At 68.8% G+C, this 27,594-nt stretch overlaps 1 protein-coding gene across 10 annotated transcripts; it reads right to left on the bottom strand.

Annotated features, from left to right (window-relative positions):
• Positions 1-226: 226 nt before the first annotated feature.
• On the bottom strand, positions 227-24,695 carry ITGA7 (integrin subunit alpha 7). 10 transcript variants are annotated; one of them, XR_005223119.2, is made up of 27 exons: positions 24,300-24,695; positions 14,250-14,377; positions 13,787-13,866; positions 12,899-13,154; positions 12,429-12,560; positions 12,013-12,132; positions 9,293-9,500; positions 8,949-9,142; positions 8,516-8,604; positions 8,186-8,313; positions 7,823-7,918; positions 7,174-7,235; positions 6,612-6,781; positions 6,376-6,525; positions 5,685-5,797; positions 5,188-5,392; positions 5,025-5,105; positions 4,582-4,661; positions 4,271-4,348; positions 3,949-4,051; positions 3,369-3,545; positions 2,906-3,013; positions 2,447-2,560; positions 2,127-2,225; positions 1,927-2,052; positions 1,469-1,635; positions 901-996 (listed from the first exon to the last, which is right to left on the bottom strand). XR_005223119.2 is itself a non-coding variant. In XM_037884115.2 (27 exons), the coding sequence occupies exons 1-26, from the start codon at positions 24,653-24,655 to the stop codon at positions 1,525-1,527; spliced, it is 3,564 nt and encodes a 1,187-aa protein (XP_037740043.2). In that variant the 5' UTR covers positions 24,656-24,695; the 3' UTR covers positions 901-996; positions 1,523-1,524. The 10 variants fall into 10 exon arrangements, 9 of the variants coding, with proteins under 9 accessions (XP_037740042.2, XP_043388489.1, XP_037740045.2 ...); XM_037884115.2 differs by having other exon boundaries at positions 1,523-1,635; XM_037884114.2 differs by lacking the exon at positions 1,469-1,635 and having other exon boundaries at positions 227-996; positions 24,300-24,693.
• Between the last annotated feature and the right edge of the window lie 2,899 nt (positions 24,696-27,594).

Consider the following 27,594-nt stretch of genomic DNA (forward strand, 5'->3'; position numbering starts at 1 on the left):
GTGCCCAGGGCAGTGTGGTGGAATAAATGAGTTCTGACAGTGGTGCCGGGCTGGGGAATCCTTTGCTAGACTCTCTCGCTCTGTGTGTGTGTGTGCGCGCGCACGCACACACACACGCGCCAGGGGCTGGACACAGAAAAATCCTTCTTGGGTTTCTGGTTAGTGTCTCAGGTCTGTTAGGCCCCGTTGGGGCAGGCCCGGGCAATAAGCGATTGTTCTCCTGACAGTGTCCCTTTAATAACAATAAAGCCTTTTTCAAACATCAGAGACCCCCAGCCAGAGGGACCAGCAGCCCCACAGCTGGACCATGGAGTCAGGCACGAAGGGAAGCCTGGGGTAGGGGGGCAGGGTCTGCGAGGAGAAAAGCGGGGTCACTGCAGAAAGGGGTGGAGTCATTCCCCTGTACTTTGGTTTACCACCTGAACCAGTCTGGGGCCCCGCAGGGCTGGGATCCCCCTGGAGCAGCGGGGTTTGACAGACTTGAGCAGCTCCAGCCCCATCCAGCAGGGGGCAGCGCTACACCCGTCCTTACACACCCTTGTCCTATGGGCTTCGTGGGCAGACGAGACGAGGTCCCACGTCTCGACTCCGGAGTCCGGCAGCCGCCTCTCCTGCTGAAAGAGCAGCCCCCGGCTAACGAGGCAGAGTCACCCCCATCTGTGTGTGCTCCCCAGAGACCCCGCCCTCCCCCCCACAGAACCCCACCCCCCATCAGGCCCCCCGAGTCCTGGGGTGCCGCCCCGAGGTTTGAAGTGGCGCCGGCCAGCAGGCTCCCGCGTGGGGCGTGGGTCGCTGCCCCAGGCAGGATGGGGGTGCCTAGCCCGAGACGGGCACAAGGCCGTCGCTGCCCTCGCTCCAGTTTGTCACCCAGTCCTTCCTCTGGATGGTGCCCGTCTTCTCCTCGCGGAACAGCTGGCGCTCCTCCCGGGGGATCTTGATGGCGTGGTACTGGGGCACCGCGGCCTGCTGGTACCGCGTGCGCCTGAAGAAGCCCACCTGGAAAGAAGCCAGAGAGATGGAGTCAGCAGCCGGCCCCCCTGGCAGAGGCCCAGAGGCCCCCGCCCCACAGGGGGGGGCGCCTGGGGCAGGGCTGGGCCCCGGCAGGCGGAGGCTGCATTGGGCTGGAGCAGGGGCGCCCCCACGTGGCTGCCGCGTGCATCGGAGGGGGCGACGGGAGGCCAAGGCAAGAGACAGCGTCACCTCCCCTGCAGGTCTGCGCCAGGCTCATCCCCGCACGGCAGGGACGGGCCCAGCTCCTTCAACGCCCCTGGCAACTCCCAGCCCGACGGCCCCGGGCCGGGGCACCCAGCACACGGGCATGCAGCCTGCCACACCCAGGCGCTGGCAGACACACACACACCCCATCGGCACCCGCCCCGGCACACCCAGGCTCTGGCCTGGCACGACCCCCAGCGGGCCTGGCACACCTGCACACTCATGCATTGTTGCTTCAGATGCTCTTGCATACCCGAGCACGCCCCTCGCCCCCCGTGAACGGGGGGTGCGGGGGGGGGACTGTTACCGCTAGTCCTCCCCGGCTTGTTTCTCCACCTCGGAGGGCTGCACGGCCAGCCGGGCCCGGTAATAGTTGGCAGCGTACGGGGCGGCTCGGCTGCTCCGCTGGAAGAAGCCGCACTGGGGAGGAAGCGAGGCCGAGGCGAGAGCGTCAGGCCCGGGACAGAGCGCCGGACCCAGGGGACGCCGGGGCAGGAATTTCTCTGGGTGGGGCGAGGGGGCAGGGGAGCTGGAGGAGGCTGGGGAATCTTGGGCCCTGGGGAAGGGGAGTCCCAGGGGGTGCATGGGGAGGGGGTGTTGCTGGAGGTGGGAAGGGACAGGGGCCCAATCCCTGGGGGCACATCTGCCCTGGAGCAGAGACCCGCAGGCAGGGGCCAGGGTAGCCGGGTCCCCCCTCCCTCCCGCTCTCACCTTCCACAGGATGGAGACCAGTAGCCCCAGCACCAGGACCCCGGCCAGCACCGCGATCAGGATGATCCACCAGGGGACACCCCGGGCCACCACCGCGCTCGGGTCCAGGTAGATGGTGACAGGGATCTGCGGGGGAAGGAATCAGCAGGATCAGGACCGGGAGGCGGGGCAGGGCTGGGGGGGAGCGGCCAATGAGGTACCTGCGTAGCGGCGTCCTTCAGCACCAGGCTCCGGACGGTGGATTTGACGGTGATGTTGGCGTGGACGAGCAGTTCCACGGAGGTCACGGCCGGGTACTCCTGGGGGCAGGGACACGGCTCAGCCTGGCGCCCACACCCGGCCCCCCGCCCCCCCGAACCGTTCCAGGCGGATGCAGGATTCTGCACCATTTCCTCTGGTAACGTGCGGTGCAGCAGCGACTCGGCCCCCGCGTCCCACCCCAGAGCTGGCTGCACCGCCGCGGCAGGGCAGGCCAGAGCCGTGCGGGGAGCCTGCATCCCCTCGCCGGGCGCCGGCTCACCTCCAGGAAGGTGCTATTCCACAGGCGCCCCCAGGCAGTGAGCACGGCCGAGCGGTTGAAGCTGGAGAGCGGGCACCGGAAGACGAGGCAGCGGGCGGTGCCCCGGGCGCAGTCCTGGAGCGGGGAGACAGCGGGTCAGTGGGCTCCGGGCAGTGAGGGGCGGGGGGAGCCTGACCCAGGTGGACAGCGGGGGGTGGGGGTGATGTGACCGTCCGTGGCTGCTGTGCGGTGCAGTGTTCAGGGGCCAGCGTGCTCCACCCCAGAGGGGGTTGCGGGGGCGAGCCCTGGGTATCCAGGCTGGAGAGCGCTTCACCGTGTGCGGGGAGGAGAGATTCCCATCCCCCCCACACACATACAAACACACAAGTGACCCCCAAACCCCACCCCAGCCCCAGTCGGGATTACCCCAGCCCCCCTCCCCCGCCTGCCAGGATCTCCACCCCACAGAGCCGCTCTCACCAATGTGACGTTCTTCCTCTCAGCGTGGGCGCGGTGCCACCAGGACCCCGTGCTGGGCACCTCCGGGGGCTCGGCCTCCCTCCTGCTCCTGCCCTGGCCGTGACCCTCCTGGGGGCAGCGGGAGAGGTCACCAGGAGGCTCCGTCTGGGGCTCCTGCCCCCCATAGCCCCCCCCAGCCCCTCTGGGATGCTGCAGCACAAGCTGTGCCCCCCAATGCCTCCTCCCCCCATGCCAGGACCCTCTGGGGAGGCTGGGCTCTCCCCGCCCGTGGCCCTGTGCCCCTGCACGGCTCGGCACCGCTTAGGGCAGGGCCCCAATCCCCATAGCTCCGTCCCTGCAGCCGGGGGCTCCAGTGCCTCGTTCCCCTCCCCCCGGGGGACCCCAGTCCTCTCCCCCCCCCCGTGGCCTCAGAGCCAGAGACACCCCGAGATGAGCAGCAGCTCCCCGCCCCCATGCCACGTACCAGTGCCAGCCGTAGGGGGTTGGCTGCCGGGCTGCAGGCCACACGCTGCCCGGGCCGGGCCGCCAGCTCCAGCCGCAGCGGGTAGAGCAGCCACTTGCCGTTGGTGATCTCGTGGGGCCACATGAGGTTGAGGAAGGCCGAGCCCAGGGTGCTGAGCGACTGGCCCCGGTTGGAGACCTGCAGGGGGCAGGGACCCTGAGCCAGGCGCCGCCGGGGGAGACAGGAGCCCTGGCTCTGGGATGAGCAGGGGATACCCTGGAGCCAGGACCCCTCTGCCCCCTGAGTGCCCTCCAGCCACTCACCGGCTTGAGTCTGTGGGGTAGGGTCAAATGTCCGTCCACCCGCCCAGATGGGGAAACTGAGGCACTGAAGGGGGAAGAGATTGAGCTGGACATCCTGACCCCCAGCCCCCCTGCTCTAACCACTAGACCCAGCTCCCCCACCCCAGCTGGGAATGGACCCCGGCGTCCTGATCCCAGCCCCACCATGATCCGCAGCTCTAGACCCCAACCCTTCTGCAACCATGGGGCGGGGGGGGAATGCCCCGGGAGCCGCGCCTCCCCCGAGCAGGGGTACTCACCGTCACCTCGTAGCGCACGGCGCTGCCCACCTGGCCCTCGCTGTGCATGGCGCTCTCGCCCAGCACCCGGCCACCGAAGAACAGCTGCCTTGGGACAGCCACGCTGCGGGGGGGCGGGCAGGGTCAGGGGGGGCGGGGAGAGCCACGCAGAGCCCCGCCCCCGTCCCCACCCCATCCCGCCCAGACAGCTCGCCCCGCTCCCACCCCAGCCCCTGACAGCTCCCCCTGCCCCCAAGCTGCCTTGCCCCTGCAACCACCCTCGATGGCTCGTCCCTTCCCCCGCCCGGGCCCCACCCCCAGACGCCCCATCGGGGGCACTCACCCCGTGACCGACAGGGGCAGCTCAATGACCACACGGGCCCGCGCCGTCACAGGCCGCAGCCCCGGCTGCTCGCTGATCCTGGGGGGGAGAGATGGGGGTGGGGGCGTCATGGGGGCTTCCCCCACAGCAACCCCCCAGTGACCAGCTTCAATTCCTCCGCCCCCGCCCAGCCCCTGAACATCACCCAGCCCCCACCTGGCCCCACTGCTGCCCAGTACCCCCCATCACCTGTTTGCTCCCTCCTACCCCCCGCCCCTAGACTCTCCCTGGGGCGTCCGCTACCCCCACTCAGCCCAGCAGGGGGCGCTCACGTGCTCAGCTCCAGCTCCAGCTCCAGCTCCTGGGTCTCGATGGTGATGCCCGAGGTGCTGACGATGAGATAGAACCGCACCTGGGGGGCAGAGGCCAGGGGGAGCAAGAGGGAGGTGGTGAGATCTGGGCGCAGTGCGGGGGGCACTGGAGGGGGAGCGAGCTCTGGGCGCAGTGCAGGGGGCACTGGAGGGGGAGCGAGGTCTGGGCGCAGTGCGGGGGGGGTGAAATCTGGGCGCAGTGCAGGGGGCACTGGAGGGGGAGCGAGGTCTGGGCACAGTGCGGGGGGGAGCGAGGTCTGGGCACGCTGGAGAGGGGCACTGGAGGGGGAGCGAGCGAGCTCTGGGCGCAGTGCGGGGGGGGAGCGAGGTCTGGGCATGCTGGAGAGGGGCACTGGAGGGACTGCGGGGACTGGGGGGCAGGAATTTGGGGGGCTGATCCCCACCTGAGCTCCGCGCTTCATGGGGCTCCCCAGCTCACACTGCACTTGCGAGGCGTTCGGGTTGGGCAGGCAGGGCTGCTTCTCCTGGAAAGGTCGAGAAATCAGAGACCGGGGCCTACAACCCCTGCCCCTGCCCCTGCCCCCCACCCGCGCCCCCCTCCCGTACCAGGCCGGGCCCGGCCCACGCGTCGTGGCCCCGGATGCCGGAGTAGGGCAGGGCCTCGGGGAAGGTGGCCGTGAGCAGGGCCTCGTGGGCGTCGTCCCCGTCCCGCTGCGGGGCCACTGGGTCCGAGGGCAGGTTGGTGACCTGGATCTCCAAGGCCACGTCCTTCTGGTCGCTCATGGCGAAGACGGCGGTGCCATCGGCTCCCCTGCGGCGGAGAGAGGCAGGCCCAGTGCCACGGTGAGGGGCCCCCGCAGGCAGCAGCCCAGAGACCCCCCCGGCTCCCCACCTCATCCTGGAGACAGCAGGGGGGCACCATGCAGGGAGCTACTGCCCCGGAGGGTGGGATCTGCCCCCAGACCCTCCCCTTGGATAGATCCCGAGCCCCCCGCTGGGAGTGACCGGCCCCGCTGGGCCAGCAGGTCTGAGGGGGGCCAGTCCGTGTCTGTTACTCCTCCCCCCATCCTGCGCCCCCGGGGCTCAGCCCCAGCCCCTCTCACCTGGGCAGGGGCAGGAAGTCGGAGTCGCCCACGCGGGAGCAGAACTGGTATTGCAGCTGGAGGTTGCTCTGGCAGATCTTGTCCTCCCCGCAGCCCTGCTTCAAAAAGTTCACCTGGGGACAAACGCCCCGACGGGGGCGGGTGAGCTGTGACGGCCCCCAGGCAGCGCTCCTCCCCCTCTGCACAGCGCCCGCCCCCCAGCAAGGGCTCCCCCGCCGGCTCAGAGCCCTGCCCCAGAATATTCCCGCCCGGAGCCCAGCTGGGCCCACAGCCCCGACAAACGACGCCCGCTCTGGGGGGGGGCCCGGCAGCAGCAACTCTGCACAGGGCTCACTCATCCAGCACTGACGTGCAGCCCCCTCTGGGGTGGGGCCCGGCAGCTGGTCGCCAGGACACAGCAACCCCCGCAAAGGCTGAAACCACCAGGAGGGGCAGAAGAGTCCCCTGCGCCGGGCGCTGGCCAGGGCACCCGGGCGGAAGGCACCAGGGGATCGGCACTGCCAGGAGCTCTGATCCCACAGGACGAGCTGCTCACAGGGCAAGGGGCCGGGGGTAGCGCTGATGGAGGGGGGACAGCGCCTCCTGCGGGAGCCTGTTCCTGGCGGGTCTCCCGTCCGAGCGCTGAGCAGGCCTGACCCCGCTGAGCGGGAGCCCAGGTCCCCGGGGGCCGTCTCCCAGGAACCCCCCTCACCTCTTCCCTCTGGCTGCTGGGCAGCTGGGCGTTCAGCACGGGTGTCAGCGGGGGCAGGGCGGTGCCCGGGACCTGGCGCTTGCTCCGGGCGTGCTCGAGGCTGTACGTCAGCACCACGACGATGGGGCGCAGCTTGTCCCGGATGCTGTCCTGCAAGGAGAGGGAGCAGGGGGCTGAGCCCATGGCACACTGGGGGGCAGGGGCAGGGAGGGGCGGGGCTGGGCAGCAGGACGCACCTGGAGCTGGAAGGTGGCCTTGACACAGGCAGGGGCGCGCTGGTGGGGCAGCTCCACCACGTCCGAGAACTGGTGTTCGGGGTCCGTGGGCTTCCGGTCCAGGAAGGCGACTCTGGGGGCCTGGCCCCGCTTCCGCCGGTCCACGTCAGCATCAAAGGTGTACGCGAGCACTGGGGGAGCAGGGACGGAGGGCATGGGCTCTGCTGTGGGGGGATTGCTCACCCATCAGCCAAATGCAGCCACCTCTGGGGTGGGCACGGCAGTTGTTTATACAGGGATCTGTCACCCAGTGCTGAGATGCAGCCACCTCTGGGTTAGGGCTCCCCAGGTAGGTTAGAGCACCCTCAGGGTTGCTCTGGGTTATGTCCTGCTTCCCTTAGCATCCTCTGGGCTCTGGGACACAGAGAACAGCCATGGGGCAGCGTGCTCTGGGTGTCTCCCTGTGCCGGGTCCGGGAGTAGGGCCGATGCAGAGGGGGGTATTCTCGAGGGGTATCCCCCCACCCCCACCAGCGCAGCACGTCCAGGCCTGGGGAGTGTGGGCCCGGCCCGGCGGTACTCACTGACGCGGGGGCTGTAGCTGGCAGGACTGGCCGTGTAGCTGAAGCAGGCTCGTACTTCCACGCTGCACAGGGAAAACACAGAAAGGCTCGGACTCAAACCAGCCGTCCCCCCTGCCAACGGCAAAGCTGAGACCCTTGCCCCCCACCCTCCGGGGAGGAGGAGGAAGAGCAGGGCCAGCTGGTTCCCTGCATAACCCGGCTCTGAGCAGCCTCTGGGAACAGGAATTTGCCCCTTTCGTCGGGGTCAGAGTGCGCCGCTGCCCTTGAGACGGGCGGCACTAACCCCATTGTACCCCTGGGGAAACTGAGGCAGGGATTGGCCCAAGGCTCAACAACAGGTCAGTAGCACAGCTGGGCACAGAACCCAGGAATCCTGGCTCCCAGCCCCCCTACTCTAACCACGAGACCCCACTGCCCTTCCAAAGCTGGGGATAGAACCCAGGAGTCCTTGGTCCCTGCCCCCACTCCCTCCCGGCTCTAACCACTAGACCTCCCTCTCCCCCCGGGTGTGGAATGTGTACGTGGCTGGCAGGGGTCGGAGGGTTTCTAGGCACGGGGGTGATACAGGCACAGCTCTGGATCCCAGGGAGCCTGGGGGTGGGGGCGAGGACGGGCAGCCCCCTCCCCAGGTCCGGAGGGCCGCTCTCACCAGATGCCCGGGTGGCGGGGGCAGTTCCTGCTCTCCAGGTCGATGTTCTGGGGGGAGAGGGAGACGTTCTTGGAGACGTGGATGACGGGCCGGGCTCTGCAAAGCAAGAGGGGAAACCGCTGGCAAAGGCGCCCAGCCGGACCGCGCCCCGTCTGCACCAGGCCTCCAGCTCTGCCCAATGCACCGGGCGGCCCAGCCCCTCCCGCCCGCCGGGCACGGTTGGAGCCGTCGGCTGCACCAGCGTCGCCCACGTGCTGATCCAGCCGGCCGCAGTGCGATGCCCGGGGCCGGGGGGGGGCGTCCCACCAGGCCCTGCCCAGCACACGGCTCCCTCCCGCAGGCCTGGGGGCGGCCGGTGCCCACCTGTACAGCACCACGCTGTCCGAGAGCGAGCCGACGAGCAGGTCCGGGTAGAGATTCCCGTCGACGTCCAGGCCCCCGGACAGGGAGTAGCCGAAGGTCCTCACCCCGACGCCTTCCCCGTCCAGGACCTGCACAGGGACAGACGGACGGACGGAGAGCCAGGGACGCAGCAGCTGCCTCTTGGGGGCGGAGCCGCCAGCGTTTAGGACAGGAAGTGAAGGGGGACCCTGGACCCCAGTGGGCCGGTGGGGGAGGGGCTTGGGGAGGAGCCCATGGACCCCGCAGTTCAGTGACCCCCCCCCCCCCGGCGCCCCGCTTGCGCCCTCTCACCTGGGCCGGTTTGGTGACGATGCCCAGGCTGCTGCCATGGTAGATATAGACCTTGCCGGCTCCGTCAAATGGGGCTCCCACGGCGATGTCTGGGGACGGGGAGCAGGGTTATGGCTGGAGGAGGCCAAAAGGGGGGTCTGCACCACCCAGGCACTTGGGCCAGAGCGAGGGCAGTTCCCCTGCCCAGAGCTGGATACTTGCCATGTGGGGGGTCCCTCCCCTCCTGCAGGGGCGGCTCCATTCCCCAGACCCCGTAACCAGCCCACACCCACAGGGGGAGCCCCCCAAGGGACGGCGCTGTCTCCCCAGAACCCAGGACCCCAGATCAGACCCAGCCAGGCTGCCTTTGCCCTGCCTTGGCTGGCACACGGCTCCCCCGATCCCCCCTCTCCCCCCGAGCAGACCCCCTCCCGCCGACTCCCCAGCCCCTCACCCTGGAAGCCGTCCTGGTTGAGGTCCCCGAGGGCGGTGAGGCTGATGCCGAACATGGAGTGGGACGTGCCGTTGAGGCGGACGGGGCGGGTGCCCGCCCAGCGCCCCGCCTGGTTGACGTAGACGTAGGCCGCCCCGCCGATCTCCTCCTGCCGGTCGAAGAAGTGGGGCGCCCCCACCACCAGGTCCATCCAGCTGGGCAGGGGCAGAGGGCAGCAGGGTCAGGCCCGGCCCCTGCCAGCTCCCGCCCCACGCCCAGCACCCACCGGCCCAGCCCGCCCCGGCGCTGCGGGGCTCAGGTCCCGACCCCCCGGCCCCAGGGAGCCCGAGACGCCCCCGGCTCACCCGTCGCTGTTCAGATCCACCACGGCCACGGCGTAGCCGAAGGAGGAGGTGAGCTGCTCCCCGGGCAGGATGACCTCGGGCACCAGGCGGTTGACGTTGTCCCGTCGCAGGATCACCACGGCCCCCGTGTGGTTGGCCCGGGGGGCCCCCGTGACGAAGCTGAGCTGGTTCTGCTGGGTCAGGCCCTTCCCCGAGTCCACGGAGAAGCCTGCAGAGGGGGGCAGAGAGACAGGCGGAGTTGGGGGGGGGGGTTCCCCAGAGCTGCAGGCCCCAGGGCTCCTCAGGAGCAGCAGGCCAGGGACTGCCCTGGCCGTACTCAGCTCGGGTGGGGAGAGGCCAGCCCAATCGGCCCCCCCCCCACTGGCTGAGCCCCCTGCTGCTGCATCCCGGGGGGGATACACGGGCTCTGTCCAATGCCGCGCCGTTGGCCAGCCCGGGCGTACGTGGGCCCCGCACCAGCCAGACGCACCGAGACCGCTGCCCCCTGCTGGATGGAAGCAGCAGGGCGCCTGCACGTGGCAGAGGCTCTGTACTGCGCAGAGCTAGTGGGGATTCCCCGTAGCTGCAGTAGCACGGGCTAGGCTGGAAGGACCTGGCACCTAACCTGCCCCCCGCTGAGCCCGCACGTGGCCGCAGGAGGCCAGGTCATGAGCCGGGGCAGGACCCCACGCGGTCACGCCTGGGGCTCTTTGAGGCTGGATAGAGTCTCCTCCAGCCACTGACACCCCCCCCCCACCCGGGGAGATGAGAGGTTTGGCTAACGCACACCAAGCTCACAGGCTCCTGGGGGCTGGACAAAGTTCGGGGGCGGGGGGTGGCTATGGGGCACCAGATGTGGACTCCACCCACTCATCCTCAACCCCACCACATGGCCTAAAGCCAGGCCCCCTGCCCCCTCCTCCATATCGGGGTGGCCCAGATCACAGTGATTCCCAGCACCCGGCCCCTCTGCTGCTCCATGTGTCTGTCTGTCTGTCTCTCTCTGCTCGGCCCCCCCAGACATTTGGCCTGAGGACCCGGGATACAGCCATGGGGGCGGGACGATGCGGGGGCCGCGGGACACGCCTCATATTTCAGATACCAGAGTCCCTGCCTGGTCCCCAGGTCCCAGCCTGGGGGGGGGGGGGGGGGGGGGGCGAGGGCAAGGCCCAGCTGGCGAACACCCGGCAGGGTGGGGGAGGGGTGCCAGTTCCGCAAGGGGGGGTTCCCCTACAATGCTCAATGGGTGGGGGGGAGGATTGCACAAAAACAGCATCTGGGTGAGCCTTCCCCCCTGCCCCCGACACTAACATGTCTCTGCTCTCCCCGGGCCTCCGACTGCCCCTCGCCGTGCCTCAGTTTCCCTGCAGTGCTCTCTAATAGCCCATTGGACCACCCAGCCCATTGGACCGGCCTGTCAAAAATTAGAGGGAACATTGGTGGAGGGTGTCCGGTGGTTAGAGCTGAAGGAGGTGGGGGTGGGAGTCAGGACTCCTGGGTTCTATTCCAGCGGCTCCAGGGATGCGGCTCCCCCGGCTGGTTGCTGAGGGCCCCCCCGGGATGATGCCAGGCAGGGCATGCCCATGCTGCGGCCGAACCCCCCAAGTGCTGCTCCATGGCGGCCGTCTCTGGGGCCCAGGCCGGCCGCGTGTCAGCGCGTGGGAGCTCCCTGCAGGCAGGAGAGGAGGCAAAGGGGGGCAGCAGCTGGGGCTCAGCGAAGGGGGGCACATCCTGCTGGCATGCACTGGGGAGAGCCATGCACCCCCGAGCAGAGCGACACCCCCACGCACCCCACAGGACACACCACATGCAACACACAGCCCAGGGCACCTCGGGGACTCTTCCAGGCTCCGCGTCCCTTTCCCACCGGGGATCCCCAGCCCCCAACGGCTGCTGACCCCCCACCCAGGACACCCCAGCCTGGATGAGACCAAGTGCCCGTCCCCGGAGCCTGGAACGTTCCCCGATGGCACGAGACGCTCACGCCCGGCAGTGGAGCTGGCCTCCCCCGGCGCTGGGGCTGCCCCGACTCGTGGCCTTCCCCCAGCACCCAGGAGGGCAAGGGACGGTGCAAGCGCCTGGAGATGTGAGGGGTGGGGGATCCTCCCCCCCGCTCGGGGCCTGGGGACAGCGGGATGCCCCTCTGATCAGGGAAGGGTTCACGCCCCCTCCCCAGTGCCAGGACTTGCACGGGCAGCAGAGGGCAGCAGAATCCGTGTTCCCGGGGCAATGAGCACCAGGACGGGTAAATATCTGGGCACTAGCCTCCAGCCGGGCATATGCAGCCACGGAGCCGGGGGGAACGGCCAGTGCACCAGCAGGGAGAGAACCACGCAGGGGTGTGCGTGTGGGTGTGTGCGGGGTGCTTGTGTGCGTGTGCGGGGTGCGTGTGCGCGTCTGTGCAAGGACGGTTTGTGCACGCACATGGGGACCTGCCTAGGGAGGGGCAGGGGTGAGTGTGAACGGGCGTGTGGGGCTGCGTTCAGGGAGGGGCATCAGTCACCCCTGTCTCCCCCCCTCCCCGAGCTATAGGGCGGCAGGACCTGGGCGTGGCGCCCCCCGCTGGCCCAGGAGCAGAAAGGAGTTTTCGTTTCCCCTCAGCTCCGAACGCCAAGAGGAGAACGCCGAGCTCGGGGGGCTGGGGGGAGGCAGCCGGCGCCCCCGGGGGCGGCACAGAGCCGGGCGCCCAGCCGGCCGCTGGCTGACAGGCGGGCACCTCGCACGCCGCCGCGGTTACAAACCTAAGTTGCTATTCTGGGCCACGTCGCCGACGGTGCCGGGCAGCCGCTCGCCGGGCTCTGCCGTTTTATACACCAGCTGATCGGGGTCTGCGCTATGCACGTTTGTCATAAACAGCAGCCCTGTGGGGCCGCGCCAGGCCGGGGGGGGGGGGGAAGAGAGAGAGAGAGAGAGAGAGAGAGAGGGTTAAAGGACGGAGACCCCTCCCCACCCAGGCAGCGGGGAGCCCCAAGCGAGGGCACCGAGGGGTCGGCCCCCCGAGCAGCAGTGGCTTGACAGAGACTCTCCGATCACCCCGTTTCCCTCGCGGATTTCGTTCCCGGCGGGCCCTGGGGGTGACAGACTCCAACGGCCGCTGCCCACGGCCAGGTTCAGCCCTGGTGCCCGGCCCTGCCCGCCGCCTGGCGGCGCTCCCTACCGAAGTAGCTGTTGGAGGGCACGGGGATGAGGGAGGGGTCCTGGTCCTTCTCCCCCCCGGCTTCGTAGGGCCCGTCGTCGTAGGTACCCAGCTCCAGGGAGCTCTGGTTAACGAGCTCCACGCGCAGGTCCCCTGCCAAACCAGAGAGGGGTTAGTGGGGGCAGGGGGGCACGGGGGGGCCCGGGCACAGAGATGGGGGGCCCGGGCACAGAGACTGGAGCTTCCAGCGTTGGGTCTGAACTGAAGGTGGGCACACTCCCTAAGGAGAGAAATGGTGCAGCCCTTCCCCCGCCCGCCCCCCCCCCAGCCACGGGCCCCTTCCCCCACCCTGCCCCTCCCCTGCCATGCACTGTTCCCCACCCTGACGAGTTACCACCAGTCCCAGGATAGCTGGGCCCATGCTCTGATCCCCACTGTCTGTGGGCATGGGGTGAGAGGAGGGAACACCCCGTTCCCCCGCCCCGGCTCACCCTTCCAGTTGTAGGTGCCGGGCGCCCCGAAGAGGATGTAGTGGTTGTCTGCGGTGAAGCCGGCCGACACCCCCTGCTGGCAGAAGCCGAAGCGGTCGTGGCCCTGGGGGCGCCCCTCGCAGAACTTCCACTCGCCCCCGTCCAGCTCCTCGCCCACCGTCAGGTCCTGGCTGAGCACGTAGCAGCGCCCGATGACGTCCCGCGTCTCCAGCGGCTGGTTCACCCGGTTCCGCGACTCGTAGAGGTGGGCGCAGGTCTGGGATCGAGCCGGGGGGGGCGGGTTAGAGAGGGTCCCGCCCCCCTCCCCCACGTGCCTGATGCCTCTCCCCTGCTCACACCGTCACTCGTGAAACACGAGGGCCTCGCTGCTTGGGGAGGCAGGACGCAGGGGACCCGGCTCCTCGGCTGCTGGCTCTGGGGAGCGACTGGCCTCAGGCCACACAGCGAGTCAGCAGCAGGGCTGGGAATGGAACCCAGGTGTCCTGGCCCAGCCCCCCTGGCCCAGCCCCCCTGGCTCCCCCACTCCCTTCACAGCCAGGGAGCGAACCCAGGTGTCCTGGCCCAGCCCCCCTGGCCTAACCACTGGCTCCCCCACTCCCTTCACAGCCAGGGAGCGAACCCAGGTGTCCTGGCCCAGCCCCCCTGGCCTAACCACTGGCCCCCCCACTCCCTTCACAGCCAGGGAGCGAACCCAGGTGTCCTGGCCCAGCCCCACCCCCTGGCTCTAACCCACTAGACCCCCATCCCCACCCACAGCTGAGAACAGAACCCAGGAGTCCAGGCTCCCAGCATCCCCAGCTCCGCCCAGAGGCTCTGCAGCCCTGAAGGAGTTAATGGAGCGGAGGGTGTCGCGTCCCCCCCCGCCCCCCCCCCAGCAATGCCACTCACCGCGATCTTGCCGCCGGCGCCTTGGCTCTTCACGCTGACCCCCAGCCACTGGTTCTCCTTGCTCTCCTTGTGCAGGTCCACTGGGGGGAGGCGCAATCAGCCGCCATGCAAACAGCCCCCCCGGGGCCCCCCACGGAGACCCACTGCCAGCCCCCCACCCCTCCCCTTACAGCAGACCCTTGGCCCAGGATTTCCACCCACTCCGCCATGGGCAGCGCCGGGCACCAGCCCAGAGACAGCTCGGCCACGGGCCTCGCGCAAGGAAACGGGGCCAGATCCTGCTTCTGGCTGCAGCGGTGTAAATCAGGAGTAACTCCCCACCCATTTCAATGGAGTCACTCTGGATTTACCCCAGTGTCACTGAGGGCAGGGTCAGCCCCCCGCACACACACACTGGGGATTTACCCTGGGGCCACCGAGAGCAGGTCCCGGCTCCCACCCCCCAGCCCCGGAACGACCGTACCTCCCTCGTCGATGGGCACGCGCCAGCAGTCGTCGATCTCGTGGGTTAGGGGGCAGGCGTAGAGGCCGCCCGTCCGGTTAGCCCTCTGGCCCGGGAGGGCTGGTGCCTGCGGGGCACCCACCAGCATCCTGGGGGGAGACGGGCGAGCGTCAGTGGAAGGCGGGAGACGGGGGCAGCCGCAGCTGGACGCCCCTCGGGACAGGGTCCGGGGCTGCAGCGACGCCGGGCTCTGAGCCTGGGGGGCACAAGGGGCCCATGTACAATTGCCAGGTGACACCCCCCTGCCCCCCGGGTCAGTGCCCGCTGCGGGGGAGGGTCAATGCGTGGCCAAAAGCAGCTGCCAGCCCTGGGACAGCCGCGCTGCGGTGACCCCCATGAGTGGGGTGGTGCCAGAGCCCTGTCCCGGGGGGGCCTGTGGGCAGTGATGAGCTGCCAAAATCTGAACAACAGGTTCCCTCCTCACCCCACGAGGGGGTCGTTGCCCACCCCCGCCCCCCGGGACTCCTGCCCCATCCAACTCCTCACGTTCCTTGACACACACCCCCCCAGACCCGGGCAGGAGGGTCTCGTGGGCCACCGTAGCGGGTGCCCACCCCACCCCCAAGAGCCAGAGGGACCTGCCGGGGGGCGAGGTGGGGAGTCCCGGCGGTGCTTACCTGGGGCAGCTCCCAGGAAGCACCCGGCAGGTCCCTCCGGCTCCAAGGGGCGGGGGAGCGTAGCTGGGGGGGAGCAGGGGGAGCGGCCGCTCCCCCCACTGATCCCATCAAAAGTGGCGCCTTAGGCACCGACTCCGTGCGTGCTCCGGGGCTGGAGCCCCCACGGGGAAAATTTGATCGGTGCAGAGCCCCCACCGGCAGCTGCCCGCCCCGTGCCCAGCCCCAGCTCACCTCTGCTCCGCCCCCTCCCCTGAACCCCCCCACTCTGCTTCTCCGCGCCCCCCGCCGGCTCCTCCCCTGAACCCACCCCCCCTCTGCTTCTCCACGCCCCCCCCGCCCCCTCCCCTGAACCCACCGCCCCGCTCTGCTTCTCCGCGCCCCCCCCGCCCGCTCCCCTGAACCCACCGCCCCGCTCTGCTTCTCCGCGCCCCCCCCGCCCCCTCCCCTGAACCCACCGCCCCGCTCTGCTTCTCCGCGCCCCCCCCGCCCCCTCCCCTGAACCCACCGCCTCGCTCTGCTTCTCCGCGCCCCCCCCGGCTCCTCCCCTGAACCCACCCCCCCTCTGCTTCGCCCCGCCCCCCCCCGCCCGCTCCCCTGAACCCACCGCCCCGCTCTGCTTCTCCGCGCCCCCCCCGGCTCCTCCCCTGAACCCACCGCCCCGCTCTGCTTCTCCACGCCCCCCCCGCCCCCTCCCCTGAACCCACCCCCCCCGCTTCTCCACGCCCCCCCCGCCCCCTCCCCTGAACCCACCCCCCCTCTGCTTCTCCACGCCCCCCCCGCCCCCTCCCCTGAACCCACTGCCCTGCTCTGCTTCTCCACGCCCCCCCCCCGGCTCCTCCGCTGAACCCACCGCCCCCTCTGCTTCTCCACGCCCCCCCGCCCCCTCCCCTGAACCCACCGCCCCCTCTGCTTCTCCACGCCCCCCCCGCCCCCTCCCCTGAACCCACCGCCCCGCTCTGCTTCTCCACGCCCCCCCCGCCCCCTCCCCTGAACCCACCGCCCCGCTCTGCTTCTCCACGCCCCCCCCCGCCCCCCTCCCCTGAACCCACCGCCCTGCTCTGCTTCTCCACGCCCCCCCCGGCTCCTCCCCTGAACCCACTGCCCCCTCTGCTTCTCCACGCCCCCCCGCCCGCTCCCCTGAACCCACCGCCCCGCTCTGCTTCTCCGCGCCCCCCCCCGTCCCCTCCCCTGAACCCACCGCCCCGCTCTGCTTCTCCGCGCCCCCCCGCCCCCTCCCCTGAACCCACCCCCCCTGCTTCTCCACGCCCCCCCCGCCCCCTCTCCTGAACCCACCCCCCCCTGCTTCTCCACGCCCCCCCCCGCCCCCTCCCCTGAACCCACCACCCCCTCTGCTTCTCCACGCCCCCCCCCGGCTCCTCCACTGAACCCACCGCCCCGCTCTGCTTCTCCGCGCCTCCCCCCCCGGCTCCTCCGCTGAACCCACCGCCCCGCCCTGCTTCTCCACGCCCCCCAGCTTCCCGCCAATCAGCTGTTCGGCGTGTCCAGGGGAGGAGCCGGAGGTGGGCTGGGGGTGGGGCAGGGAGCTGCCGGTGGGGGCTCTGCACCCATCATATTTCCCCCGTGGGGGCTCCAGCCCCGGAGCACCCGTGGAGTCGGTGCCTATGGCGCCACTTTGGGCCGGTTAAATTGAGACGCCCTTTTAGAACCGGCTCTCCCTCGCGGATCAACCGGCTCTAAAAGGGCTTCTCAATTTAACAACCGGCTCCAGCTCCCCACTGCCTGTGGGTCTCGGGCTCCCCTGGCCAGATGTGCTGGGGATTTGGGGGAGAGCGATGGGCCCAACAAAGTCAACCCACGAGCTGGTGCCCGGTCGGCAGATGGGAGCAACCTTGGGGTCACTCCTGCCCCGGGGCGGGGTCCAAGCTGGCACCCCTAGAGGGGAGCGGCCCCACGGCCCATTCCCTGCCCCCCGCCCCCCGCCTTCCAAAATCAAACAACTAAACAATCAAACGCCTGGGTGTAGGAGCCAGGGGGAGGGGCTTGGATAGGCCCCACCCCTCTCACCAGTTTGAAACCCCCCCTCCCCCCCCCCCAATCCCTGTCCCAGGACTATCACGAAATCTGGATGGGGATTTTTCCATTGTGGTGGCCAAGGCCGCGGGCTGGGGCGGGGAACGGGGCAGGCGGCTCTCCCGGGGGCAGGACACAAGGGTCCAGTGCTCTGGGATCGGGGCGCCCAGCCCCAGCCAGGGACCCGGCCAGGGGGGCCCTGCTGTGGGGAGGAGAAGTGGGCATGATGGGGCTGGGGTGGTGACTGGCACCTGGCTGAACAGTCGGGAGGGGACCCGTGGCTCAGGACGGGGGGAGGGCTCCCGGGGCCTCTGCCCACGCAGGATGAGGGGCTCCCCGCAGGGCGCCCCACACGGATCGGCCGTGCCCAACAGCTGCAGCCTCGGAGGGGAGCCAGCCCCGGTGCCAGCTGTTCTCAACCGCCCAGGCCGCTTGCTGTGAGGGGGGCAAAGAACAGCTGGATCCCCCCGCCCCCAGATTTTAGCCTGTCCCTAGCACACCTGCCTCACGCCCCCGGTACCAGCTGCAGGGTCACAGCCAAGGGGCCGGGGGGCAGGGCACTCGCCCAGCGCCAGCCACTGCAGCCTGCCCGAGACAGAGAGAGACGGGGCCAGGCCGGGCTGGCGCCAGCCAAGTGGGGCAGAGAGCCAGGCCCAGCGGAGACTGCAGGTGATGGGCGTGTACACAACCCTCAGCCCTGCGCAACCCCCCACCGAGACACACACCCAGAGCCCCACGCAACGCCCCGCACAACCTCACACGCACACAGCCCCACGCAACGCCTCGCACAACCCCCCACCGAGACACACACCCAGAGCCCCACGCAACGCCCCGCACAACCTCACACACCCACAGCCCCACGCAACGCCTCGCACAACCTCACACACCCACAGCCCCACGCAACGCCTCGCACAACCCCCCACCGACCCACACACACACACAGCCCCACGCAACGCCCCGCACAATCCCCCACCGACACACACACCCAGAGCCCCACGCAAAGCCCCGCACAACCTCACACACACACAGCCCCATGCAACGCCCTGCGCAACCCCCCACCGACACACACACCCAGAGCCCCACGCAAAGCCCCGCACAACCTCACACACACAGCCCCGCACAACCCCCCACCGAGACACACACCCACAGCCCCACGCAACGCCTCGCACAACCCCCCACCGAGACACACACCCAGAGCCCCACGCAACGCCCCACACAACCTCACACGCACACAGCCCCACGCAACGCCTCGCACAACCCCCCACCGACACACACACCCAGAGCCCCACGCAACGCCTCGCACAACCTCACACACCCACAGCCCCACGCAACGCCTCGCACAACCCCCCACCGACCCACACACACACACAGCCCCACGCAACGCCCCGCACAACCCCCCACCGACACACACACCCAGAGCCCCACGCAAAGCCCCGCACAACCTCACACACACACAGCCCCATGCAACGCCCTGCGCAACCCCCCACCGACACACACACCCAGAGCCCCACGCAAAGCCCCGCACAACCTCACACACACACAGCCCCGCACAACCCCCCACCGAGACACACACACACAGCCCCACGCAACGCCCCGCACAACCCCCCACCGACACACACACCCAGAGCCCCACGCAACGCCTCACACAACCCCCCACCGACACACACACCCAGAGCCCCACGCATCGCCCCGCACAACCTCACACACACACAGCCCCGCACAACCACCCACCGACACACACACAAAACACCCCGCAAAACCACCCCACAGCCCTGCACAATGGAATGGGCCACGCTCCCCTGGTGCTCACAACCCGCAGGCGGTTACACACACACGCACACGCACAGTGCCTGCCCCTCCCCCCCAGAGCAAACCACTGGGTTTGCCCTTGACTGAGGTGAAACCCAAGGTGTGACCTAACACCTGGGGGGGGCAGGGAGGAGAGAGGCCAGGGCTGGGAGAAGAGGGGACTCTCACACCCACAGAGCTGGCTGGTGGGATGGGGGGGGAGCAGTGACCCCACCCCACCCCAGGCTGCACCCAGAGCAGGGAGACAGACAAGGTGAAACTGACCAGGGAAATGGGCAAGGCCACCCCACCTCTGCAGACTGGGAGCGGGAGGGATGGGGATGGGGGGCTGGATCCTGGGCGGTTGGGGGGAGGCAGGGGAGGGCAGATTCTGATGGGAACAGCCTGGAGCACCGGCCAGGAGCCAATCACCACATGCGATAAATAACCAGGACCAGAAGCTGCCGCGTAGTCAGGGACTTAATCACCAGGTAATTAATACCCGGGGAGCCCCCAGAGGCAGAGATGCAGGACTGGGGGAGAGGGCGACGGAGCAGGGGGGTCTCTGCTCTTGGCTGGGATCAGGACCCAGCTGCGGGGGTCACGCCCCAGGCTCAGGGCCACCACACCGGACTGACCCGGAGCCAGGGGCGGGGATCAGGCCCCTCGCCCACCGGCACGCGCCCAGCACCGGGGGAGGAGCCCCCAGCCCCCCATGGGAAGGGTTTGCCCAAGCCTGGGGAGATGGCAGCATTGGATCGCGCCGCACGCACACTGCTCCCTCGTGCACCAGGACGGCAGCCTGCCCCACGCCTGTCCCGCCCCGTGCACACACCCCCGGGCACGGGCCCTGGCACAGCGATGGGCGAACTCCTGTTTCCTGGCGGCCCCAGCCACGCTCCTCCCCTCGGCACTGCACGTGCAACCTCCTGACATGCTGGCAGCTGGGCACGCGCCCAGATCTGTGCCCTGCGCCCTGGCGCACGGACTCGCTCTCGCCCACGACTGGCCGGGACGCCGGGCCCCGGTGACAAGAGGGGGCAGGGATGTGCCTGGGGCCAAGCAGCCAGGACTGGCCACAGCTTCAAAGTAGGGGGGTTCCTGCAGCCAGCAACTCTGGGTGGCCACCAGCCCCAGGCTGGGCTGCACAGACCCTGCCATGCACAGGGACCCCAGGGGCAGCAGGCCAGGGGCCAGGGCGCCCAGGAGAGGCCAAGTAGCCCATGACGCAGGCCCCGGCAGCAGGCGGTGAGGGGTCCCCCGCAGCCCCAAAGGGGAGGGAGGTGGAGAATCCTGCCCCAAAGCCACAGCAGGACCCGGCTCTGCCTGGGACCTCCCGGGGCGGAGACCCCCAGCCAGGCCTGGGCCGAGTCTGGAGCGCCCCACAGCCGCTGGCCCAGCCCAGACCCGGCAGCGAGTGGGGCCAGGGGCCCTGCAGCCCTGCCGGGGGAGCTGGGCTGGGAAAGGGCCCCAGGGGCCGGGACCTGGGGCTTGGCTTAGTCCCGTTGTCCTTGCCAGTTGGCCCGTTCGCTGACTAGCACCAGGCCAGCAACAGCAGATTATGGAGCCCCCGCAGCCAGCGCTCCTGCCCCGCCCCCCACAGCACACCCCCGCTGGGAGCTGCCCCCAGCCAGCGCTGCTGCCCCGCCCCCCACAGCACCCCCCGCTGGGAGCTGCCCCCAGCCAGCGCTCCTGCCCCGCCCCCCACAGCACCCCCCGCTGGGAGCTGCCCCCAGCCAGCGCTCCTGCCCCGCCCCCCACAGCACCCCCCACTGGGAGCCCGCCCCCAGCCAGCGCTCCTGCCCCCCCCCCACAGCACCCCCTGCTGGGAGCTGCCCCCAGCCCTGCCCCCCCCAACAGCACCCCCTGCTGGGAGCCCCCCCCCCCCCCCGCAGCCTGCGCTCCTGTCCCATCCCCCACTGGGAGCCCCCTCCCCCGGCCAACACATCTGCCCCATCCCCCATAGCACCCCCTGCTGGGAGCCGCCCCCACCCAGCGCTCCTGCCCCGCCCCCCACAGCACCCCCTGCTGGGAGCCCCGCCCCCGCCAGTGCTTCTGCCTGCTCCCCCAGGGAAAGAGAAGCCAAAGCAGCAGGGCAGCTCACGAGAGGAGATAGAGCCGGAGCCGGTAAAAATAAACTGGAATTCACTCCAAATAACTCGGCAGCAACATGCCCAAAAAAGGACAGGGCCAGAGAGATCCCATGAGCGTCTGTGCTGGCCCAGGACACCATGGCAGCCACCTCGGGGGTCCCAGGGGCTTGGCACGGTGCCACACCGCACCTTCCCTTTGCCCCCACCCCAACTCCCCACTGGGAACGCACCAATGCTGCCTCGGTTTCCCCAGCGCCCCACCCTGCTGCCATCCCCACTTAGCTCCCCAGCTAAGCCCCCCGGGGCCCCTGCATCCCATGGAGATTTAGTTTCCCTTTGCATCACTGCTGATCCCAATGTGAGGCACGCCAGGCACATCATCCTGGGCTGGTGCCACAGGCCGGCTTCGCGCTGGCGTCAGTCAAGATAAAGAACCCGAGTCATGCCCGGCTAATGCCCTCAGGCAGCAGAATCGGGGCCCAGGACTGGGCAGGATCTTTCCTTCTCCCTCTGGCCTGGGCAGCAGGACACCTGGGTTCTATTCCCAGTTCTGCCACTGACCCACTGAGTGACCTTGGGTGAGCCCCAGCCTCTCTGTGTGACTCAGTTTCCCCTCCTGCCTCTTGGCTGTCTTATCTAGTTAGACTGAGCTCCTCAGAGCACAGATGGTCTCCACTTCTGCTGCTGCAGCGCCTAGCAAGACGGGGCCCCGATCCCAGGTGGGGCCCCTGGGCACTGCGGCCCTATAAGCCCAAAGGGCGAAGAAACAAGCCAGGTGGACCCCAGAAATACCCCAGTGCCAGGGATGGGATGGACCCGACTCCCAATCCAAAGCCCTTGGTGCCGAGCCTCCCCCCTCGGCAGCGTGCGACGGCCAGCCCCTATTTACACTAATCCTGCACTTTGTCCATGCAAACGCCCGGGTGGCTCCGAGTGAGAGCAAATTCCCCGGCGGGGAGGAATTCCAGGAACATTTGACGGGGCTTCACCCTGGAGAACAAGGAACATGACCAAAGCCCCCCGTCCCCACCCCCAGTAAACAGACAGTCGCACGTAGGAGCCCTTCCTGCGCCAACCAGGGCGTGAGATCCGAGCTGCCCCAGCACCTGTTCATTAGCCAACTGACCGGCCTGCGCCCTGCCCTGCTGGGAGAGGGGCTGGCCTCGCACTAGCTCAGCCCAAAGGGACTTGGTTTTATGGGAGTTTTTATCTTCTCTGGGCAGCGACCTCCCCTCCCTAGACCCCCAGGGACAGATCAGGTCTAAGTGCGTGGTGCCAGCGAGGGCACTGCTCTGAGGACGCTCACAGCAGCCAGGGCTCCAAGTGGGGCTCCCGCTGCCAGGGGCCCAGCCCCAGGGGAAGCTGCCCCAGGAGCTCACACTGCTCCCGGAGCCCACAGCCGCTGCCCCCGAATCCCAGAGAGAGTTGGCAGGAACCACGACAGGCCAGGAGCCAACAAAGATCGGGCCGGAGGCGTGATAGGGGACAGCACATTCCCCTGGCTGCCGCTGTGCCCACGCCGGCCCTGCATCACCACCAGCCATGACTCACCCGGCTTCAAGCAGCTGCCAGGAGCCCCCAGTTCACCCCCCCAGGTGTCTCAAGGGGGGGCACTGAAGAGCCCCTGGGGGGCATTATAAGACCACAAGCCTCACCCTCACTTCTCGCCCCACCTTCCGCTGTTGCTCTGTGCACTCGATGTGCCCCACCCCAGAGGTGGCACCATCCCAGCAGGGCGAGTTTGCAAAGGGGCTAGAGAAGCACCATATCCCCACCCCCGTGGAGCAGTGGGGCAGGCCCAAGGGGAATCTCAGCCTCCCACCCCCACGGATCCAGCCAGCCCGGGGTCAGCGCTATCGATTTCTTCTCCCGGCTCAGGCTCCAATCCCTGCTGAATAATTCACAGGGGGTGGGACCCGGGGATTTGGGCCCAGGGCAGCTCGCAGAGTCTGGGCCCCTCACCTAAATGGCCCATTAATGATTCCGAGCAGGGCCCACAGCTTCATTAATATTCATCAGGGCTTCCTTTAACCCTTTGCAGGCTCCCTCGGCAGCAGGGCACACACTGGCCCAGCTGGGAGCCGCGTGCATCCCTTGCCCCAGGCAGCTCTGTCCCTGCACCCAGTGAGAGCCCACTGGGGCCGGGCAGAGAGGGCCAGAGCGGGGCACTGCCAGGCTGAGGACCGCAAAGTGCTGACATGGCCGCTGTCCATTGCTCCTGCATCACCAGCCATGCCACCCGCACAGAGCTCAGCGGGCCCTAGCGGATAGAGCACAGCACTGGGCCCAGGGAGCCCTGGGTTCTGCTCCCACCTCTGCCGCGGGGTGACCTTGCCCAAGCCCTTTACGTGCCCCGTGCCTCAGTTTCCCCATCTGCACAATGGGGATAATGACACTGTAAAGTGCAGGGAGGTGGGGATTATTACACAGCTCAGCTCTGCCTCCCCCCTGCACATTCTCCCACCAGCATGTCTGCGCCCCCCTGAAGGTCCCCAGCCCGTGCCCCCTCCCACCCCCCCAAGGGATCTGGGCATCTTCTCCTCTGTGGGCGGCACCTGGGCTGCTCCAAACAGCGCCCCTCCTCTGCCCCCCCCCCGGGGGCACCAGCAGGGCCCCTGTGTCCAGGCGCAGAGCATCCGGCCTTGGCAGGAGCCCTGGCCCAGCCCCATGGGGTCCCTGTACTAGTCAGAGACGCCCCCAGATGCGCCCTGGCCTGGGCAGCCCCCATCCCCCTGGAGGGGATCCAGCTGCCCCCTTTAGGGTCCCAGAGACGGGAAGAGCACCTGACCTGACAGGTGCCAACCAAGGTCACCCAGGGAGTCAGGAAAAGAACCCAGGAGTCGGGCTCCTGCTCACCTCTAACAACAGGTAGCTCTGAGGGGTGACTCCGGATTGACCCTGGGGGAGCGGAGATCCGAATCCGGCCCTGATTCCATTGCCGTGGGGGGTGACTCCGGATTGACCCTGGACAGACTCTGTCCCGGACACCCCTGAAGCCCGGGCCAGTCTGGGTTTCCCACTGGAAGCTGGATCTGGCCCCGGGCCCCACGAGCGGACCGGAGAGAATTCGGGGAGCAGGAGGGAGCGAACCCCGCCCCAGCGGGTCGGTGAAGTTCCGAGGGGCGGGGGGGGGGGCGCAGGGCCAGGCAGCCTCCTGGGGTAACAGACGTGACCGTGCGAAACCCCCCCGCGCGGATCGGCGAGCGGAGACCCCCCCCCCGGGGAAGTCACTATTTAGAGCCAAGGGACAGAGCGGGGGGTGGGGGGTGGGGGCTGAGCAGCCCCCCCCCCCCGAAACTTGCTAGGAGCAGCGCGCGGGGGGGGGGGTTGTTGTTTTACAAATACAGCCCCCCCCCCCCCCCCCGCAAAGGGAGCAAAACCCGCGTCCCGGTGCCGCCAGGCCGGCTCATGCGGGGCGCCCGGGGACCCCCCCACGGGAAGGCTCCGGGGGGGGGGATAAGGCGACCCCCCCCCGCACTCACCAGCTGGCGGGCTCGGGCCGGAGCTGCCGGTGCAGGGCCACGGAGAAGCCGAACAAGCTGCCGCCGGCCCCGTCCTTCAGCAGCGGGTCGGTCCCGTCCAGGTTGAAGGCGGCGCCCGCCAGCAGCTGGAGGCCGAGGCAGGAGAGCCAGGCGCCCGGCGCCCCCCGCATGCTGCCGGCCCCGCTCCCGCAGCGCGCCCGGCCCCCCGGCCCCGCCCTTCCCCGGCCGCTCGCTCGCTCGCTCGCTCGCTCGGGGCCCGAGGCAGGTGCGTGGGAACCTCCGCGGCTGAGCGGCGCCCCCCGGGCCGGGGCTTCGGGGCCGGGCAGCTGGCGAGGGCGCCGCCCCCGCACGGGCATGTGCTCCGCAGGGGGAACGGCCGCGCGGGGTGGGGTCGGGCAGGCAGCGAAGGAGGAGCCGGATCGCCGTGGGAAGCGGCCCGGACGCCAGAGCCCCGGGGGGTTTCACGCCCCGCGGGGTGACGGGCTCAGAACGAGGACAGGAGTCGCCCACTCGCTGCACCTGGCCCGGTTCCCGCTCCCAGGCAGCCTCCAGAGACCCCAGCTCCACAGCCCGGACCCAGCCGGGATGGCAGCCTTGCCAGCGCCCTGCCTTGTTGGCTGTTAACCAGCTGCCATGTTCCACCCCAGAGGCGGCTGCATGTCAGCGGGGAGGGAAGTGACTGACCGCTGCCCTTTGCTTTTCGGTGTCAGTCTGTGGAGCACCTTGGGGTGCCCCCTCAGGCTGGAGCAGCTGGGAAGCCCCTGCCAGTGAGCTCCCTGCATCTTTCTCTCCAGCGCCCTGCCCCTGAGGTCCCAGCCCCCCGAGCTGGGACTGGGGCAGTTGTGACCTTGTGCAGCCAGCGCCCCCTGCTGGGAGAGGCTGGGAAAAGGGGACGAGGGCCCTCCCCCGCCCCGGAGCAGCAAGCCCCAGCAGCGGGCATGCCTACACCCTGGCCGGCCCCGACCTTCGCTACACAGCGTGGGCTGGAGGGAGTTTGCAAAGTGGGTAAGAGTGAATCCCGGGGGGCTCCCTTCCCGGGGAGGCCGGGCATGCAGCGCTGCTCCCACTGCAGGACGGCTGCAACCGGGGGGAACGGCCGGGCCCCAGCGTGCAGGCCTGACCCCAACCGGGAGCAGGGTGGCCGTCACATTTTTCCAGCACATTTCCAGCTATTTTTAAACCGCTCCCACTCCCCACGGGCTCTAGGAGATATTTGCGAGTTGGCAGGGCCGCCTGTGGCCACGTGAGTCAGCTCCGGCTCCAACGCTGGACGCAGCAGCAGAAGAATCAGGAGACCCGCGACCTTCCTCCCCCCCCGTTCACCTCCCATCCCCAGGGCCGAGGCAGAGCTGGGACAGATGGGGGACCCCACCCCTTGGCAGACCCCCATCTCTGTGACCATCTGCCTGACCGCAGACGGGCCCCAGGAGCTGCTCCCTCGTAGTGGAGCCTGGGAAAGGACCCAATTCAAGCCACCGTCCCAAGGAAGCATATGGCTTTAGCGCCTGTTAACTCCCTCCACCTGCACATCCTCCCCGCCAAAAAAACCTATTCTGTGCCACACCCGAGACCTGAGATCAGACCCCCAAATTCCCCCCGCCCCGCCCCCTCGGCAACATCCTGACATGGCCCATCCGGCGGGAGAAGGCTGGTGTCACTCAGGCCCGGCTTCCATGGGGGCACAGACGTGGAGGCAGTTGTGGCTGGGAAACGAGGAACAGCCGGTGTAACTGAAACCGAGCCTTGGGCCGTCCCTCCAGCCCTCGGCACAGAGGGGCACTCAGCCATCTGTCTGCTCAAATCTCGGCCCGAAGGCCACACCCAGCAGCCAGCTCCTGGAGCCTGGTTAGCGAAGCAAGACGCTCTCTGTGTCTCTCACTCCTGCTGCTCTTCTGTGGGGTTTGTAAAACCGCCCTGCACCGGCTGCTTTCAGCCCCCTGCCAACCCCAGGCTTCCAACGTCCGCGTCAAGCACCCCAAGATCCGCAGGTTAGTTTAAAAACCACAAGATTGTTTAAAACCATGATCTGGGGCTCTCCACCTTTGGATCCCACTTGGGCCAGGGGTGTCGCTTTTCTCTGCAACCGCAAAGGCCAGACACTTCCTGGCTTTTGTAGCAAGGGCTGAACGTCTTACGTCATGGCAGGATTCAAGGAGCTGGGGCTTTGAGAACATCGTCGGCAGCACCCGTTGGGATCAACGCCTGCGTTTCTGCTGGGTGGAGCTGGACGAAGAACACGCGACATTGACCAGCAAACGGCCCCTTCGTGGATCATCTGCCTGCCCTCCTGTGTCATAGGCCAGAGACTATCCCCCCATTTCCCCTGCACTGCCCCCTGGGTGCCTGATTAAACCATCTTCCAAAAAGACCTCCAGCCTGGCTGCAAAGACCCCCAGCCTGGCTGCAAAGACCCCATGGCCTGGAGGATCTGCCCCTGCCCTTGGGAGTTTGTTAACCGCCCCTGGCCAAAAACCTGGCCCACAGGGGGGCAAGGGCGAGCCTGCTGGGAGAACGCCAGGGGGCCCGCCAGCATCTATCAGCATTTCCAACTGCGTCAGAGATTCTGCTTCACTTCCTGTCCTAAAACTGCAGCCCGGCCTCGCTGTGCCCTGGGACAGAGCTGCCACGTGCCACCCGCCGGCTGGCTGTTTGCCCCAAGGTTTCCCTCAGCAGCCGGCTTTGTGCAGCGTCTGCTTGAGTCCCTTTGCAACAGGGGGCCCCCAGCTGAGAGCGCTCCGGCACACGGGGTCCCCTCTTGGAATCCCTCCCCTGCGTTCCCCCCTCGGGGGCGTTTCTGGGTTAATACAAGTGCCAACTTCCACATGCGGAATCCCCGAGGTAGAAGGTTCGGTGGGATTTGAACCCTCAGCTCCCCCTGGCTTCTGAGAGCCCCGTTCGGTGGCAGCCAAGCGACGTGATTAACCATCAAGAGAGGAGTGTGGAGGGCTGGCAGCGGGGCTGGGACTGCCCTGGCTCCCCGAGGTACTGGGGAGCCAGCTGGATCCAATGCAGGGAGTCTCGTGAGTGCCTCAGGGGGCGATGGGTGGGGCTGGCACAAAGAACTAGGCCAGAGAAGGGAAAAACCACTGTGGGTGTGGAAAGAGCTGGAGTCAAAGAGCATCCAGGGGCTGGGAGCGGAGCGCTGAGAACAGAGGGTTCCAGGCCGTGGCTCCACCCCGCTGGACACACACCGAGGGAGCCGCTCCCGAGAACCCCTCCAGTTCTCGAGAGCAGCGGAACCAAGCCTGCTCCGTTAACTCTGTCCCCGGGCCGAGTCCCTCAGCCCCTCCCGGGA

This window comes from Chelonia mydas, chromosome 20 (assembly GCF_015237465.2).
Source record: "Chelonia mydas isolate rCheMyd1 chromosome 20, rCheMyd1.pri.v2, whole genome shotgun sequence".
Lineage (NCBI taxonomy): Eukaryota > Metazoa > Chordata > Testudines > Cheloniidae > Chelonia > Chelonia mydas.